General features: G+C 43.8%; 1 protein-coding gene across 2 annotated transcripts; it reads left to right on the top strand.

Annotated features, from left to right (window-relative positions):
• Nucleotides 1–1,018: 1,018 nt before the first annotated feature.
• On the top strand, nt 1,019–8,362 carry PRLHR (prolactin releasing hormone receptor). 2 transcript variants are annotated; one of them, XM_035330280.1, is made up of 3 exons: nt 1,019–1,181; nt 1,348–2,562; nt 7,865–8,362. In XM_035330280.1, the coding sequence occupies exon 2, from the start codon at nt 1,484–1,486 to the stop codon at nt 2,516–2,518; it is 1,035 nt and encodes a 344-aa protein (XP_035186171.1). In that variant the 5' UTR covers nt 1,019–1,181; nt 1,348–1,483; the 3' UTR covers nt 2,519–2,562; nt 7,865–8,362. The 2 variants fall into 2 exon arrangements, with proteins under 2 accessions (XP_035186171.1, XP_035186170.1); XM_035330279.1 differs by lacking the exon at nt 1,019–1,181 and having other exon boundaries at nt 1,193–2,562.
• The last annotated feature ends 9,603 nt before the right edge of the window (nt 8,363–17,965 follow it).

Raw genomic sequence — 17,965 nt, 5'->3', positions numbered from 1 at the left:
CAGGTCTATATTTTCTTTGAGTAGTCTAAGAGATTAGGACATAAAATGCCCATTGATGTTGTGTCTAAATCCCCAGAGTGCCTTGCAATGTTCTTTGCTTTGAAGTAAGAAGCTGTTAGGCTGTTTTTTTGTTTTGTTTTGTTTTGTTTTGTTTTTTCAGTATTTCTAGTTAGGCTTTTTTTTTTTTTTTTTTTCAGCACCTCTAGTTGGTGTGAATAGATGCCATGGAGTTTTTCTGATTTTTTCACCAGCAGAGGTCCAAAGTGGTTGAAATGGTGGGAAGTTAAAGAAGAACTAGGGCAACAAATAAGAGTCTGATGTCAATGTCTGCTTAAATGTGAGTTCTCTGTGCACCTATCCACATACTGCAGGAGTGAAGAAACACCCCAAATATATTTGGGCAGCTGCAATGTTAGAAACCATTTTCTGTAATTCACTGCAGGTGAGCCCTTACAGATAAGCTATTTGAATGCTAATATTTCCTTTGAGATCTTTGTATTTTTTTAATTATTATTATTGTTAAATATATATAAGCCCCACTGAAAATACACACAATGAGTGAGCAAACATTTTACCAGCATCAGGAAAGAAGATCCTTTGTGCTACGTGCGCCTTTCTAACCATCACTTCATTCACAGGTACGTAGCTGAGTCCCTCTAGTGGTATAAACATTCATTTGGCTTCAGCATGTTATTAAAATTCCATTTTACGGTCACATTATAGCAGCAAATTCACAGGTAGCTGTTACGGACACTCTGAGGATTGTGGCAAAGTGGATCTAGGATTAGACACTGTGCAGGTTTGTGTTAATGAATGTAAATTGATTTTCAGCGGAGAGGGGCAATTACAAATGCATTGGAAAAGGAAGGGAATTCTTGAAAGGATATTCAAGAACTAATTACTATCAGTAAGACACACGCAAAGAGCAACGTAATACCCAGGGCAGCCAATAGGGATAAAAGCTTATACACAAATCTGTCATGACCTAGTAGTGAAGACTGTTTAAAAACAGTGATCTCCACTTAGCTTGTAAATGCGCATCACCCTCTTTCTCACTCATATATTCTCTCTCTCTCTCTCTCTCTGACACACACACACGCTCCTGGATTTGCAGAAGCCAGACATCTAGGGCACTTCTTGGCATCCACAGGAAAATCATATGGGATTAAAAAAACACAGCAGTAAGTACTCCCTGCATTAAATGTTTATTAAGTGGCATGCTGTCAAAACCTAGATTTAATAGTAAATACAGGAGGACTTTAATGGAAATTGGCTGTATTTGATTTTTCCTAGGAATTGCTGAAAGCTGCCTCTCGAGGATTACAACTTCACCTTTTGCTTTTACAGATGCTTGTTTACTACCCATGTGGCAACCTCTGGACAGCCAGTAATCCATTCATTATCCAGACTGATTGAGTGCAAGAGTAGTGCAGTGGTAACTACTTCACTCAGCTGACTGACGGCAGACGACAAAAGGAGGGAAATGATGAATTCGGACAATTTAACCTCCCGAAGCTTCCTCTCTGCAATTCATAGCAATGCCAGCAATTTATTCTCAGGGCTCCAGTTTGTTCAGTCCTTCAAGCCACTCATCATTCCCTGCTACTCCCTAGTGGTTTTTATCGGTGTCATTGGGAATTATCTTCTCATTTATGTCATCTGCAAAACCAAAAAAATGCACAATGTGACCAACTTTCTGGTGGGCAATCTGGCTTTCTCCGACATGCTCATGTGTGCAACCTGCGTGCCCCTGACACTCGCATATGCCTTTGAGCCCAGAGGCTGGGTGTACGGGCGTTTCATGTGCTACTTCGTTTTCCTGATGCAGCCTGTCACCGTGTTTGTGTCTGTCTTCACCTTGACTGTCATCGCTGTGGATAGGTATTATGCTATGGTACACCCCTTCCGGAGGAGGCTCACCATCCCTATTTGTGCTTACATCCTGGCTGCCATTTGGCTGCTGAGCTGCACCTTGGCTGCCCCAGCCCTGGTCCACACTTACCACGCAGAATTCCCAGAGCTGGACTTCTCCATCTGCGAGGAGTTTTGGTTCCACATGAAAAGAGACCGCTTGGCTTACGCCTACAGCACTCTCATCATCACCTACGTGCTGCCCTTGGCCGTCATCTCCCTGTCCTACCTGAGGATCTCAGTCAAGCTGAAAAACCGTGTGGTCCCAGGCAACGTCACCCAGGGCCAGGCTGAGTGGGACCGAGCAAGGAGGAGAAAGACTTTTCGCTTGCTTGTCTTAGTGGTGGCAGCCTTTGGAGTCTGCTGGCTGCCTCTGCACATCTTCAACATGATCAAGGACATAGATATCAGCTTAATTGACAAGCAGTACTTCAATTTCATCCAGCTGCTGTGCCACTGGTTTGCAATGATGTCTGCTTGTACCAATGCCTTCCTCTACGCCTGGCTCCATGACAGCTTCAGGGGGGAGCTGAAGAAAATGTTTGCCTGGAGAAAGAAGAAAATTGGACCCACAACAAACTGCATTATGGCCAGCGTGGTGCTGTGAACACGAGAGCTGTTGGGAGTGCTCTTCCGTCGTGCAGTAATGCTGTAAGTCATTTCCACTTTTAATCAGTCCTGGTTTCTGATGTTTGTCCTCAGGACTCAGTCATAACAGGAGTCCCCCAGGTAGCTTCCCCAGCACCTAAATCCCCACTGGGGAAGGAGAGGCAGAGGTCAAGTCCCCAGAATGTCTTATCTCTGTGATAGGAGTTAGAGGCCAAGGAGTTCTTGTGCAGAAATATTTCCTTATCTAAACTACAAGGACCCTTCCTATCTGTTTTAGATATTGCTGGCAGTGTAGATTTGGGGACAGGGAGAACAAGGATGAATGAAACACCTAGATACCTCAGGGAGGAAGTGCTTTGGGCTGAGTAAAAATTAAATCTGTGCATCTACCTGGAGTCCAGTCCCTAGCAGACAATGCAGGGTAGAGGACTGGCAATATTCTGTAGCCCCCTCCGTTAGGGCCATGATGAAGAACAGCCTCAGGCTGTCTGGAGTGCCCCTCCTGCAGAGCTGGCTCAGCTGCAGGCAGGAAGCGAGGCTGCTGGGGGCTTCTTCGAGCTTCACCCTACCTGTGCAGGGCTTTCCCCTTCCTGACAGTGTCAGTGATGTGCGGGGCAATGGCATCACTTCACTCGTACCCTCTCAAATACCTCTGCACAAGATGACGGGCTGGCTTGTGAGCCTGGTGAGCCACATGTGGATGAGGGCTCTGCAGCTATCAGAGGGGTGTGCTGTGTCTGCATGGCACTGTTCCCTTCCTCGCTGCTGGCCGAGCAGAGGGAATAGCAGCCTTGGCAGCCTGGCTGCTCTTCTGCTCTCTATGGGCAGCTGCACTGGGCAGAAATCTTCACTTTATGCTTTTTGAACCTGGCATTGTGGTGTGATCCCAAAGCTGCTGTGTCTTGGGCACCTGCAGCACAGTGTGTAGCGACGTGAGCTGGAAACACAATGTGTGGTGAAAACTCCTCCAAGCAGAACTAAGACATGCCACCACCCTGCAGACGGCCACCAACAGGGACATTGGACGGTGCTCTCACTATTGCCTCACCCAACCCCAACTCGCTGACCCTCCAGCCAGGTGACCACGCTCCCAGCCAACGGAGCAGAGTTCATCGTAGTCACGTCAGAGCCAAAAACCTTTCTGCTTGTTCCTTCAGGAGCTGATTTTGATGTGTGGTAATGCTGCCATCAGCTTTGATCTCCAGAGATGGCCGGAGACTTTGATACTGCCTTCAGGAGCACTTCTGGGTGTGCCAGGAGATAGCGGGTGGTCGGGGCGGCTGCCATTGAGCTGTGTGTGAGCACTGCGTGACCAGCAAGAGAAAGGCTGTCAAAGGTGGGGTGGCAAGTGCTCTCTTTTGGAGGAGTTTTTGGGAAGAAACACTTTCCTTCGGCATTTGCCTTTCGATAGAATGAGGGAGGTAAAGCTGTAATCAACCTAATGACTTCCAGTCTCTTCCCCCTCTGTCTGATCTGAAAACAGGTAATAGATAAATGTAGGGGAAAATGTTCTGACAGCAGACATTTGTGCCGAAGAGGTTTCTTCCAGCCAGACCATTTGATGACACGAGAAGCTGTTTGATATTCATCCGAGATCAGCCAGAGAAGCAGCAGTTTCTTTCTGGGGGCAGTTTCAGCCCTGTTCATCCTACTGCACCTGGCCAGGCCAGAGATACACGTGTACAAGGCAAATGGGCCAGGGGGAGAAGGAAGAAAGAGCTTATGGCCTCTCTAGTTTCTGAATGTACTCCTGCTGTGAAACAGTGAGTATCATTTTGCTCATCTACATTCAGTAAGCTAATCTGGTTAAAAAAATACACAGATGCTTTATACACACACTGGGAAAGGCATTACAAACACATTTGAAATCCCTCTTTACAAATCTCGCAGTTTTCCTTAGAATTTCAAGCTGTTCTGTTGTAATGAGGAGTTGAATTAGAAGCTCATTACAGAGACATTAAATCAAGGAAATCTTTGTAAAGTGGACATTGCTTGCTTTCGCTCTGTGATTAAGTATAACTGCCTTGCTTATCTTGATTTTAATTTGAATGGCTTTTTGCTAAATGCTTTCGCTAAATTTTAGGAAATCATTTTCTATCCAGCTCAATATATGAAATAACTGGAGATTTTGAAAAGGCAAAAAAACCCTTCCAAACAAACCAACCAGATTTTATAAGCTTTTCAGCTTCTGTTTCAGGGCTCTTTAGAACAGAGCAGAGAGCAGAGCATCAAGAGCGAGCACTGAAACAGCACTGATGAGAGTAGCTGGAACTAGATACAAAATCCTGAGTTTTAGAGATTTTTCTTCTAGGGAATTGTGCTACTTCAAGCTCTTTATTTGTCAATTTGTAAAGGCTAATTGACATCGAGATGGCCCATAATGTTTACAACCCCATGCACTAAATACAGACGGCACTTTAATACAGAGTGATCCAAAGCCCAGTGGAGTAACTAGAAAGACTCTTGTTAACCACAGTAGGCCTGGCATCATTTCCTTCCTACACACCATGTTTTTACCCTCATTTGCAGGCACGGCAGTTTGGTTATTAATGTTCTCTTGTGTGGTAGTGCCTGCAGATGGCTGCTGCAAAGCGCTGTAGGAAGCAAACAAGCTTGGATTTCTCTGTCCCCCTTCCCCCCCCCCCCCTCTTTTTTTTTTTCCCTGAAGATGGAAACGAGTTGTTGTTCGGTGCATATCTTGTTCCCACGGTGATGGAAGTGCTAGGGGCATCTCTCTACCACCAGTCTCACAGCAGCACCAAGGGCAGCATCTCAAGGGGGGGGCTTGAGAGCGGCCAGCACCGTGGGCACCCTCTTGTTAGCACAGCTGTAATGTGCCCACACCTTCAATGTGCCAGGGCTTGCATCTGCACTTGGGGCTTTGCTGCTAACACTGCATTTAGACTGTCACCTGCAGGAGTAGGTGATGCAAATACACCTCCAGATTGTCTTGGTATTGGCTACTGAGACTCCTTCTCTCTCCTCAGAGGTCCTGTTGCCACCACAGTGATTGCTCCCTCAGTCCTGGGCTGCCACAAAACCATTTTTGGTGGCTTTCCCCGCATGTGGCCCAGAGGAGGTCTGGTTGAGACCATGAGGCTGGGTGTCCTGTCCCATCCCATCCCATCCCATCCTGTCCCATCCCACCCCACAGGGTGGCAGGTGACTGAGGCACTGCTGCTCTTGTGCAGCCCTTCTTTTGAACATAGCCCCAGCAATCTCTGCTAAATGTAGTTACTCTTTTCTCTGATATCCAGAGTAATAAACAATAATAAGATTTAGAGGCACATTGGTGCACTTCTTTAATCCAGTTATGCAAATAATTATATTAAAAGCCTTCATGTGAAATGTGTTTTCTAATCTCCACCCCTCTCTGGGGAAATGCTGTGCTTCTCTGAGGGACCAGGGCTCATCTCTACAGTATTTTTGGTGCTATAATTTTTAATTACAATTTAAAAATCATTACATGCTTTGATTTTATAAAGTAGTGCAGTTCTAAACTTGGCGAGCCTATTAACTTTCCCTGCAAGGGTTTTAGTTGTTTCTTGTTTACGTTCACATCCAAGGACTCTCACACTGCAGGGATGGAGCAAGGTTTGCATCTGAGCTGAGGTGCTACCAAAACCTTGCCATGTAATCCCACTACAATGCTCCGTGAGGTGAGCAAGATGCTCTATGTGCCCTGTCTGATGTCATTTCATTCAAGTTGTTTCCATGTATTAAGAGAGTTTGAGCAGGTGATGTTTTCAGGTAGATCTCAAATGCATTGGCCAGCAGGTGGGTTATCAGGGCATGGTGAGTTTTGGGCTTTGGAAATGGGGTCCCATTTAGGACCACCCTTACTCAATATTAAAATCAACAGGGAGATTTCATTGGGGCCAGGCCTCTGCATATCTAAAATGTGGAGATGATGGAGATACAAAAGGAGATGATGGAGAGAAGTGGGAGAGGGTGAGATGTCTAAATTTACAGTGGGGAGCAGAGATTAAGCTAGCAGGTGTGACAACTTCACCATTTGAAGCTATTCTGCATAGGTGTTGGAGGGACTTATAGGGCGTCATTCTAGCAAATGTATTTCCAGTGACTGCAGACATAGAAATGTTTGATCAGACCCAAGTTACTCCCTATGGCCAAACATAATATTGTTATTAAAAAGCACTTAGGAACAACACAAAAATGCAAATCAATATTTGAGCAGAAATGAAAAAAACAAACAAACAACAACAACAATAAAAAAAAACAAAACAACAAAACAAAACAAAACAAAACAAAAAAAAAACAGGTTGTCAGAACTAAGGACACTAAACGTGAAACCAAGCAGTAAAAGCAAAAGAACAGTCACTCAAACCTCAGTTAAGGTCAGCTGGAGCTGGTCTCCCCCAGACCTCTAGAGCAGGCACCACAAAATAAACGGTTTGTGTGATGCATTGATTTAAGTAAGTTCATTCCTTGTAGCTGGGTGAAGAAAAGGGAGAGATCTATAATTGTGTCAAATGAGGGCATTATATTTGGGGAATGGCAGATTACCTGGGATGGGCAGAGGCAGATCCTGCTGTAAGGCTGCTTCTCACAGGAGCACGATGATTGCCTCCCACCTAGAGAGACTGGGGAAAACTGTTTTTTTATACCTGCTGAACACCAGGTGCTCTGTGCAGTTTTAAATGAGTGAATCTTGCTTGTTGAGGTGGAAATGGTGAGCTGTAATTAGCAGTCTAAGACTATACACGGTGCAGATAAAAGCTGAAAGCTGTTCACCTGCAGCTGGGATAAAATGCCAAATTGGACAGGACTGTGCAGAGCATCCATCAATCTGACCACCAGGCAAGAAGGGGGCAGAGAAGGAAGCTATGTGCAGGAAGTAGAGCCTGTGAGATTGGTGTCTTGGACACTTCCGCATGAAGGAATAAGAATTTTTACCTTCAGCCCACCATTTTTTATTTTCTTTTTCCTCAAAAAGAGCACTGATGAATTATCCCTAAAGTGAGGGGTCGAGGGCGTAAAGCTCAAACATATCTTCCTGGGAGTTGTGCCACTTTGGGATCTCTTCACCAAGGAGCTGATTTTCCAAGGAGCTGACTTTCCAAGTTGATTTCACCAAGGAGTTGACTTTCCATTGTTGTTTACTTTCACTTTCTCCAGCCTGGTTTGTCAAACTAAGTTAATTAAGCTAGTAATTGATATAAATAATAAAACATGCACTTAGGAGCTCCCTGCTTTGTGTCTGGAGCCCACTGGAAACCAATTTAGTGTCACAGCTATCTGCAGCTGACCGAGCTATGCATTCTTTGCATTTTATTTATATTAACACCATTAAATAGTATCTTTTTTTCCTTCTTCTTTTCAGGAAACATACAAAAGAGTGGGAGGAGATGGCTTTAATTCCTACATCTATATTTCCTACAATTTCTACATTTCCATTAGCTGCTGGAGATGCTGCTTCAGCAGCTGGCAGTGCTGCCGAGAGCACCTTGGTGCCTTCCAAAGGAGCAGTGAGATTTCCCTCCATGCTGATTGCAGTTGTTGGTTTCCAGACAGCTTGCTGGAAAGGCAGCCTGTGGCTCACAGCAGCAGGAGGGGTTTTAGCTCCGGGACCTGTGAGATCCGAGCGATGTGTGCGGTGCTGAGGACCGGTCCTGCACAGGGGGGGACCCCTTATCAACCGCAGGGACCTGGGCACGCCACCCCATCACACCCACCCTGAGGCAGGTGGACTCTACAGGACAGCTGTGATGCACTGTCACGGGTCTTTAATGTTCCTTACATGTCCAGTTCATGTATCCAGCTGCATTTGGGAGTGTGATGCACTCTACAACAAGCCTTTTTTGGGCTTGTGGAGTCAGGGTAAGAAAGAGAGTATTTTTGCACTTGGTGTGACCACCCAGAGGCTGTGTTTCTGCATGAATGGAGGAGGAACCGCTCAAGCCTTCTTGCGAGTGTAGCCCTTCACCTTCTCCTCACATCCCTCAGCGATACAGCAAGCATTCACAGAGGCAAGTCAGGTGCACGCACAACACCAGAACCATTTGCATATGGCCTGGAGACAGCTGGGCTGTGTGGGGACACCCCTGAGGAAGGGCCTTTTATGAAACTGGCTGAAACGCTGGGGCTGAAGTTCGGAGGCTGAGATTCAACCAACACACTCCTCAGCACCTGTGGGAACTGCATTCAACTCTGGCAGAACCAAGATGAACATAATAAAAATACCATGTGCAAGAGTTATTTATTGGGCTACATCACCAACCAGGAATTGTTTCCTGAGTCACTGTGGACAAATTATTTCGGATCATTCAGAAAAAAAGCCTTCAATGTTCAACTTTGGAATGATTTCTCCTCAGTTCCTTTTAAAATTCAACATCTGTTGTTAATATGCATAACTTAAAAAAAAATAAAAATAAATGTGAAACCATCTGAAGCACTAGACACAGCATATGGCAGACCTGTTTAATCTTAGCAAAGTCAATACTATTGTCAGTGTGAATCACTTCTCCATTAAAACGTATTCACAGCTGTTATATAAAATAATGTTTATTTGTAAAAGCTTTTTGTACAACCCTTGCAATTGTTGTCAGTCACAGCTAATTGTAAATCATTTTGATAGTGCCTCCTCTTGGAAGGTTGCCACAAACTGAGGACAAATGCAATGCAAAGCATTGATGGCCAGACCAGGTTCTAGCAACATCACCAACGAAGTCTTTTGAAGAGCATTGTTTTGCTGTAGTTCACAAAAGGCGGATGTATTTGTTTTTAAGGCATTTTGAAAGCACTGTTGCAAACCCTTCTCCTCCCCCCCCCCCAAAAAAAAAAAATATATATAATAATTGCATAATGCCTGACAAGATCTACATATTCTCATAGTTAGTAAAATTGTCCTCTAATTGCTAAATCAAGAAACATGTTTTCCCATGAAGCAGTTTAAAATGTTTTAATGTTGCTGATTAGGGATAAGGTGAGAACATAAAAGGCAGCTCAAACTTCAGAAGTGGGATTAAAAGCCAGACCGCCCACGTCCAGAAGACATTAAATTATTGGATAAACGTGGTTATATATTCAAAAGTTGTCCTTCAGTAGCTTACTGAGACGATTTACGTTCTTCCCCTGCATATTTTGAGAAAAGGTGCTTGAGTTCCAGGCTATTCATTCTCATGCAGAGGCAGTATGCAGCCCAGTATGAAGCACCTACTCGTAGATGCAAGATTTAAAGTCACGTCTTCACTCTGCATCCTTGGTGGCAGCTGTCAGCTAGTTCAGCTGAGAGAGCAACTTGTTCTGCACATTAGCATTGAACATTTTGGGTGAGGTCTTCTCCCAGTGCAGTGTACAGACAGTGCCTGCTGTGCATGCTCCTATGTATTGACCCAAAAAGTCTTGAGAAGTTTAAACCAGATTTGTGGATTTAGCCCAGATCTGCTTTGCAAGAATTTAAACAGCAATGATAAAGTAACTAGCAGCCCTAGCTTAAATAGCTTTGCTATACATGTGAAATTTATTATCAAGTAAAACAAAACAAAACATATTAAAAGAATGGATCAACATTAATGGATCAACATAGTTATTAAAGTGCCTTAATTCCTGGGCATTAGGACACTTTTAAGAGAGGTGGAAGATGTTTTAATGTTTGCCCAAAACTGAAGAAGGTATATACAAGTGAAATATTTGTAGCTTCCTGGACCATTATGGGTTTGCTGAGTGATCAGAAAAGCACAGAAGATTTGAGGGCAAGAAGAAAAAGCATTGGATTTTTCGTGGTAAAATGAATTAGTTGGACCAGCTGAATCTGCAATATCATGTTCAACAAACACACCCTAATTTGCAGTGCTAGCTGTACTGAAACTAGAGATAATTAGGCAAGCATTTTTGCTCCCAGTTCTAATGTGAAGTGTTTGAAATCAGGGGTGGAAGGTGGGAAGGCCAAGCTGGTACAAGAATAACCTTAACATTTTTGACAGCAGTGAATAGAGCCTAAAGAGTTAAGTGTCAGTACAGCTTTCTAAATCTGAAGCTATTCACATTCAAATATTGAGACTGGAGGAGATGGGCAGAAGTGGTCTAGAGCTACATTAAGCCTTGCAAGTCATGCATTTAAAGACCTAGCAAGCCCTCCAAATTGCCCTAAATTGCAGATGTTTGACACATAGATCTGCAGTTTGATTTCTTCTTTTATTGCAGAAAGCCTAAGTTCTTCGGGAAATAAAGGTTTGAGCAGGGACTACTGTCTACATTGCCTGTTATTTGTTGCAGCCCAGAGCCTTAGCCAAACCTCTGTGATTTTCTGCTGTAGATAACTGTTTCAAAATGAGCTTTGAGGTGCCTATCCACAAGATTTTAATTTAACATTCACAGCATAACCAAAGGACAGAAAACAGCAAGTCATGTAAATAGAAGCTCTCGCTAATGCCCTATTTACAACAACTAAACCTTTTTAAAACCAAAAGAAATGGCTGAGGAGCGTTGGAAGCTTTGAAGTAGGCTGTTTAATCTTCATATAGCTAGAGGTGTTTTCTGTGAAACTGTAACTCTTGTGACCTGGAATTTCTGCCTTCTGCATTTGGTTTTGGCAGCTCGAGAGCAGTGATGTTTCCAGGGAGAGCAATACTCTTAGAAAATAATCTTTCCTTCTGAGCCAGATACTGCCACTTTTAATCACCGAACTAACATGCTAGTAAATGCTGAAACACAGCAAGGAAGACATTACTCACAACACCATAGGGTGTGGCGATCAGAAATATGCTGATTTCTAATGGAGAAGTATCCAACAGATACCTACTATTCATTGAATCTCAACCCCACCTGTATTTGCCACTAAGTGCTAATTAGCCATATGAGGATCTGCCACAGAGTAACAGTTCCATTTAGTTCAAAATAAGCAGCAGGGTGGGATAAGCTGTCACTGAAAGCTGTATCGCGTTTGAAAAGCAGAGAGAAGCCTGATAGGAACATTTAAGCACTGTGATACGGCAGGTTTTCAATAGCTCCTTCTGAAGGATCCTTGGATAGATCTTTCTGAACATAAGAGGAAAAAATACAAGTTATGCCTCTATGACTGCACAGGGAACCAAGGCCTGTAGTCTCGCTGTGGGCTGCTCCCAGGTACCCAAGAAACATGGTCCCAGCTCCACTGAATTCAGCAGCAGTCTTAATCTCAGATTTGAGTGAACAAGTATTTTCAAGGGGTTCTTACATTTCACTTCTCCTGCTCTGCACTCTTAGAAATGGTATACAAGCAAGCTTCCAACCTATTAGTTCCCTGTTCTATAATGTTCCTGAAATTATTATTATTATTATTATTATTATTATTGCTACAGAAGATCAGAATCCCTCAGGATTCAGCACCACAATGCCCCACTCCATGCACATCTTTCAGTTCCTAACAAATGGAAGAGCCCAAGGTCAGTGATATCTCCTCCTTGACAGATTTAGGACTGTCAAGTATCCATGAGGCATGAGCCATGAAGCAGAACATCGGCGTAGATAATTATCACCTTAATCCAGAGCTCAAATAAGTACTCTAAATTAGAACTTTCCAGTAGATCAAGCTCCAGCTGTCCAATAACCATCAGCCTCCCTTCAAAATTTCAATATTCAGCATTTTTACGTTGAATAAAATAGCTAGATCTTTATTCACTGAGGTGTCATAAATTATTCTTTGACTCCCTGGAACCTGTTAGTCAGTTGTTTTCTCCTTAATTCTTTCTAAATTAGAGAAACAAATGCTGCCTTCCCTACCCTCAGCAACCTAACACCCTCTTCCCTCGGAGAACTCCTGAAGAACACGGCGTCCTCCCACCACCATCAGCTGGCCCTCCAGCACCTGTCCCACCCAGAAGCCTTTGAATAGGCACCCAGAGACCCCCCACAAAATGCTGGCAGTGTTGCTAGAGGCTGGGTTGCATGGGAGTATTTGGTAGAGTTCTAGCTACCAAACAACAAGTTTTACAGGATTGCATTATTAGCAGATGTTATTATAGGAAGTCAAGTAGAATCCACATATGCAAAAGGGTGATTAGAATAACCCTCTAATACTCGTGGAGAAGCGTATTGAAATAGAAAGAACCCTCCTAATCTGTTAAGAAAATAAATGTTGAAAAGAGAGAGCGAAAATTTATAAAAAAGACTGGGGCAGGGGAGGAGGCAGCAATGAAGGAATTGAAGTTCCATTTCATTTTAGGCCTCCTGGTTCTGCTGGAGTACCAAAATGTTGTCCCTAAGCTGTTATAAGCTTTCTAAGAAACTTGATCTTCTAATTATAACCGCTGTCTCTGTACAAGAGGTACTGACAGCCAATTTTTTATGTGCCTGCCGATCCTAGGGCTGTCTGGAGGAAGGAGCATGATGGATCGGTGCAATCAGTACAAAGCCAGACTTGTTCTCACCTAACACTGGCTTTTTCTCTGGAGTTCGTGCCAGCGATCAGTAGGAGCTCGGTTCAGCCCTAGCCCTCTTCTTCGTGCTTCCTCCAGCGAAAAGCCAGAGACTGCTGGGCTCTGGGTCTTCCTGGGTACAATCTGCTCTGTGGCACTCATACACTCGCTGGTGGTGACATGGGGCTTTTGTGTGCTGCCAGCAGGCTCTGGCATGTGCCTGCTTATACGGCTCCTGGCACTGTTTGGGGAGCTGGAGAGCTAGCTGGCTCACTTAAACCTCAGCTACCGTGGTGTGATGGTCACTCAAGCCCGGTCTGAGGTGCATTACCAGTGCTACCTCTCTGCCCAAAGCTGCCTGAGTTGCTTCACCTGCCCTCATTTCCAGCCTGCAAGGGCTGAGCCTCTGTTGCAGGAGCCCGGCCACCAGCCTGCCTGCCATGTGGTCACACTCCTGGCACCAGGGGAGGCAGCTTACCCCAGAACCTGGGGATTTGTGGACACTTGGCCTTTTAACATCTCAGCATGAGAAAGTCTCCAGGAAGGAGAAATGATGTTCTCAGTCAGGGTTGCTGAGACAACATTTACCTACCAAAATACAAAACTGCTTTTCAGTCTGGTTTCCTTTACCTTGGCAGGAGGATGGGTGTAGCTGTGACATATTCCCTGTGCAGCCAGATTTAGTGGTAGCCTTTCTTTCAGGTTATCCCCACAAGCCGGGGCTGTACAGTGTTAACTTTCAGGTTTTAGCCTCACACCATGTGAATTCACAGGGATGTCCTACTCTTGGGTACTGGGCTGGGGCCTGAGTCTTCTCATGGGCTTCAGCTTTGATCCTCACTGTTTTATTAATCCCCTCTCCTCACCCATTTCCTTTCACCAGCCACTTAAAACAGGTGATTTGAAGATCACCTGAACTTCAGACTGTGCTGTATGTCTTCTGTTTGCAAATCTTTCCAACCTGTGTAGAAAGCTGAAGGATAACAGGCTCTGGATGCTGTACAAGCTGGCACACAGCCTTCTATCCATATGTCTGTGAGTTGTCTGAGCAAGAAGACAAATCAATACTAATTAATGGTTCCCCAGAAAGTAAATGATTTGTTCACAGTGTGCAGTGTAGCAAGGAACCCTGTAGGCTATTTCTGCCTTTGATTTATCACACCATATAAACAAGTGTTTATACGTGTAGTCTGGAACCTAGGATCTGTTCTTTGTAAAGGTCAGAGCTGCTGTTAAGGTAGAAGGAGCCTGGGAAAAGAGATGGAGCCATGGCGTGACCATGTCAGCTGTCTGGCTGCTAGTTCACAGGAGCTCCTGAGGATTGGAACAGAAGGGAAAATATTAAAGAGCTCAAGTGTTTAGTATTGTACCTAGATCGACCTCCCACTACCTGCAGGATGGATGCTCTTCTGATATATTTGTCCGTCCTGTCTAGCAGACAGGGAAAGAACAAGACAGGTAGAATAAGAGAAAACAGTGTTAAAAATAAGAAATATTGTCTAGTGAAGGTTGCTCACAATCTATGGCAGAAGGTTCTGCTTTCGTATGCATGTGCTACAAAACTGCCAAATCAATAGCTATTGCATTAGCTTCATGTGCAGCTCAAAGGGAAGGTTCAGCATTGGCCAGTTGAAGGATTATTTTTTTATTTTTTTATTTTTAAATGTGTCAAGCCTTTTAATCACAGATGGTCATTTAGCAATTTCAGCCTTTGGGAAACAAGTTAGTGCCATTAGGGGAGGTAGGTTCTTCCTTTAGTGCAGTCCCTTCCAGCAAGGTTCGTTCTCACAGAACATGAGCAATTTTGCTTAATTGCTCTGTGAAAGTACATGATGTGAGGAAATGGATCATTGTGCAATGGCTCAAATGCATGTTTGAGTGTTGTGCTGTGTGAATGTCGCTTCATTATATGCAAACATCATGAATTTTGTTCAGAGAACAGTATCCTGGGCTGCAGTGATGATTACCTTCATTTTGCAACACCATGGGAAAGCATTGGCTCACCTTCTACTCGTGATTTCCTACAATCTTGGATTCCTGGAGTTTCTATTTGTTCTGCATCTCTCATTTTTGCAGCTTATCACTCCCACCTACTACATGTATTTCTGCTTGGTTCTATAAGGGTCCATCCAGTGTTTGACTTTATCTAACATCTAGAGTTTGTCTAGCTCATTTAAGTATCTAGGCCTGCTCTTAATATACTTACATCTCCTCATAGCTTTTTTTTTTTTTTTTTCCTAGAGCTGTAGCAGTATAGCTCCCTATTGTACCTATCAGATCATTAATTTAATCCAGACAACTCCATCAGAGTTGTCAGAGGAGCCCGTTAATTACATTCTTTTATTTTGACCATGAGCCACTGATGCCAGCCATGTTTTGCTTAGCGCAGCATGTTCATTCAGCGTGTTTGACCTGTGCTATATCAGCATTTCATGTAGAATACATTTTTCTACCTTTTGAATTAGAAGGTCTTTAGTGAAGGTATCAAAGTCCATTCTGTGATTTTAGATGACATTTATTGTTTTCTCTCTATCCAGACCTTCAACCCATTCAGAAAAAGAAATGAGTTTGCTCTGAGAGGATTTGCATTTGACAAATCCATTTTGACTCTTACTCATTTCCTTGTTTTCTTTCATGTGTTCACAAAGATTTTATTCATTCCAGGGTTTTTCTGGCATTTGAAGGTAAGCTGACTGATATACAAATCCCTGATTAGTCTTTTCCTTCCTTTCTTAGAAACTGAATACATTTGCCCTTTTCCAGTCTTCTGATGCTTATTTACACTCCCTGACTTCCCTCAGATAACCACAAGTGGTTCTGACATTACTTCTGTCATCTTCTTGTTCGGGTTCCTGGAATAAATCCATCAGTCTCAGGCATCATGAAACCCTTGGAGTTCCTTAAGTGCACTGATGTCTTCTTGTGCACTTCTGTGGGGAGATCCTACTGCTCCGCTGCTGCTGCTGCTGCTTATTTCAGCCATTGTTTGCACTTGATCTTTTCACTTGGAAATGCAAAATAACACACTGAGTATTCTGGCCTTCTTGGCTTTTTGTGCTGATGATTTCCCTTTTTCATTTGCTAGTGAATAAACACTTTGCTTGGTCTCTTTCTCTCTCTCCATGTGTACTCATAGTTGTTTATTGCTAGTCCCAAAATTACCTGTTATCTTTAATGCTGTGTCTTTGTTTTAATATTTTCTGTCTGCATGCTTATTCTGTTCTTTCATTCTTGCCTCAGCAGCCTGATTTAGCCTCTCCTTTCTGTAGGTGCTTCCGTGTTTAAGGTGAATGAAGAACTCAGGATTTTTCTCCACATTTCTGAACCTTCTCCCCATCTGTGGCTGGCTCACAGGATTGTCCTTTTATATCTGATGTGCTGAGAAGAGAAAGCGTTAATGTCTCTGCTCTGCCCAATGAAAAGGAATAAAACCTGATTCAGAGGTCTGCCCTGTTTCACCCTATTCATTCATTCGACCATCAAAAGTATTTCCCTGAAAGACAAATCTTTTATTTTCTGAAATTTTTAATAAAAAATTAAAAAGACTATGACATTTGAATCATAGGTGTTTGTAAGATTTTCATAGCAATTAGTGTGTTTTCTTCCTGTTGAAGGGATATTCTTTAAGAAACCTCTATTTGAACACAGCATAGAAGAGGAAAAGCAAAGCCAAGTATCCTTCAGAAATATGAAATAGGGAGGATTTCTATTGTCTCTTTGCTTTGTTGTTGCTCCTGCCCTCTTTAGTAGAGAATAAGACAAGCATTCAGCAAGGGACAGGACAGAACATTGCATTTCTCTCTCTGGCACGGGCTTTTACTTGCAGCCTTGCTGCAGGAGCCGCACAGGCAGAGCATGTAGTCCGATCCCGCACCCTGTGACCTGGAATCTGATCTGGCACCCCGTGATCTATGAAACGTACAAACACACACTGCCTCTCCTGCTGCTGGCGCTGCCTTTCTGCCCTTGGGCTCGCAGCAGCCTTGTGGCAGAAGCTGTCTTGATGAAGTCCATCTCTTCTGAAATAGAAGGTGAGAAGAGAAAGAGGTAAGATGCATGGATGGAAAGGACATTTAGGAAAAGAGAGAAGAGGATCCGTTTCCTCACACCTACTGCTCGTGCTCAGGGTGTCGGGAAAGGACTCAGCTGCCTTGACGCAGCCTACCAAAGGACCGCCAATAGGTCAGGCCCACCAGAGCTGCAGTAGACATGAGGCTCTGCCGACTATATATTTTTTCTTCAGATTATCCTTAACCCATCAGTTTACTTGTATCTCTTTACCCTGTTGTTGTTTTATTACCCCATAGCTTTAAAGCACACCCTCCCATCTCCCTGAGAAGTGCCAGCAGACCTTTGCACAGCCTAATTCAGACTTTCTATCCCTTTTCTTGAACCTTGCATTCCCCATTTGCCATATCTGTGAGCAAATCTGAACCCTTACCGCATCATTTGAGCCCCCAGATGTGGGGACAGGCCTGGGGCTCCCCAGGGGCAGGCAGGCATTGGTGCCATGCCCTCAGGTCGTTACTCCTGGCAGCCCCAGTTGCTGCAGGGTGGGCCAGACCAGCCACTGGTTTCAAGAAGCTTGGAGAGCCCTGGGTTGTCCAGAGAGCCGAGTGAAGTTTCACTTCAGAAAAGAAATAAGGCAGAAAGTGGCTATCTCTTCCCAGTCAGTCTTTCTACTGGATTTTTCTCTTTTGTGTAAGGTTTTGCAGAGATCGCTTTGCCTTCTGATTGCAGACAAATCCCCTTCCTATAAACACACTTTTTTTTTTTTTTTTTTTTTTGAGCACAATCTTTTACAAGCTTTATTTCTTTAAATGCCAAAATACAAAACAGATGAGTGAGCAAGGTGCCAGTTCCATTTTAAGGGATTAAAACCAGACTCGAGCAGGTGCCTCCACCTGCAGCAGCTTGCAGGATACTACTGTTGTTCCTGGTAACATATTTTAAATTAAGGTTAAATTGCATTGTCTTTCCCTGTGGAAGGTTTGTTTAAATTTTCCTTGCAGTAAAGGCAAAGAGAAGGGGGCACAGGCTCACAAACAGGTACAGACGTAAAACATGATGCTAGGTAGACTCTGAGA

The sequence above is a fragment of the Oxyura jamaicensis genome, chromosome 6 (genome assembly GCF_011077185.1).
Source record: "Oxyura jamaicensis isolate SHBP4307 breed ruddy duck chromosome 6, BPBGC_Ojam_1.0, whole genome shotgun sequence".
NCBI classification, from domain to species: Eukaryota; Metazoa; Chordata; class Aves; order Anseriformes; family Anatidae; genus Oxyura; species Oxyura jamaicensis.
The sequence above is the reverse complement of the archived record's forward strand: the minus strand, read 5'-3'. Positions and strand labels throughout refer to the sequence as shown.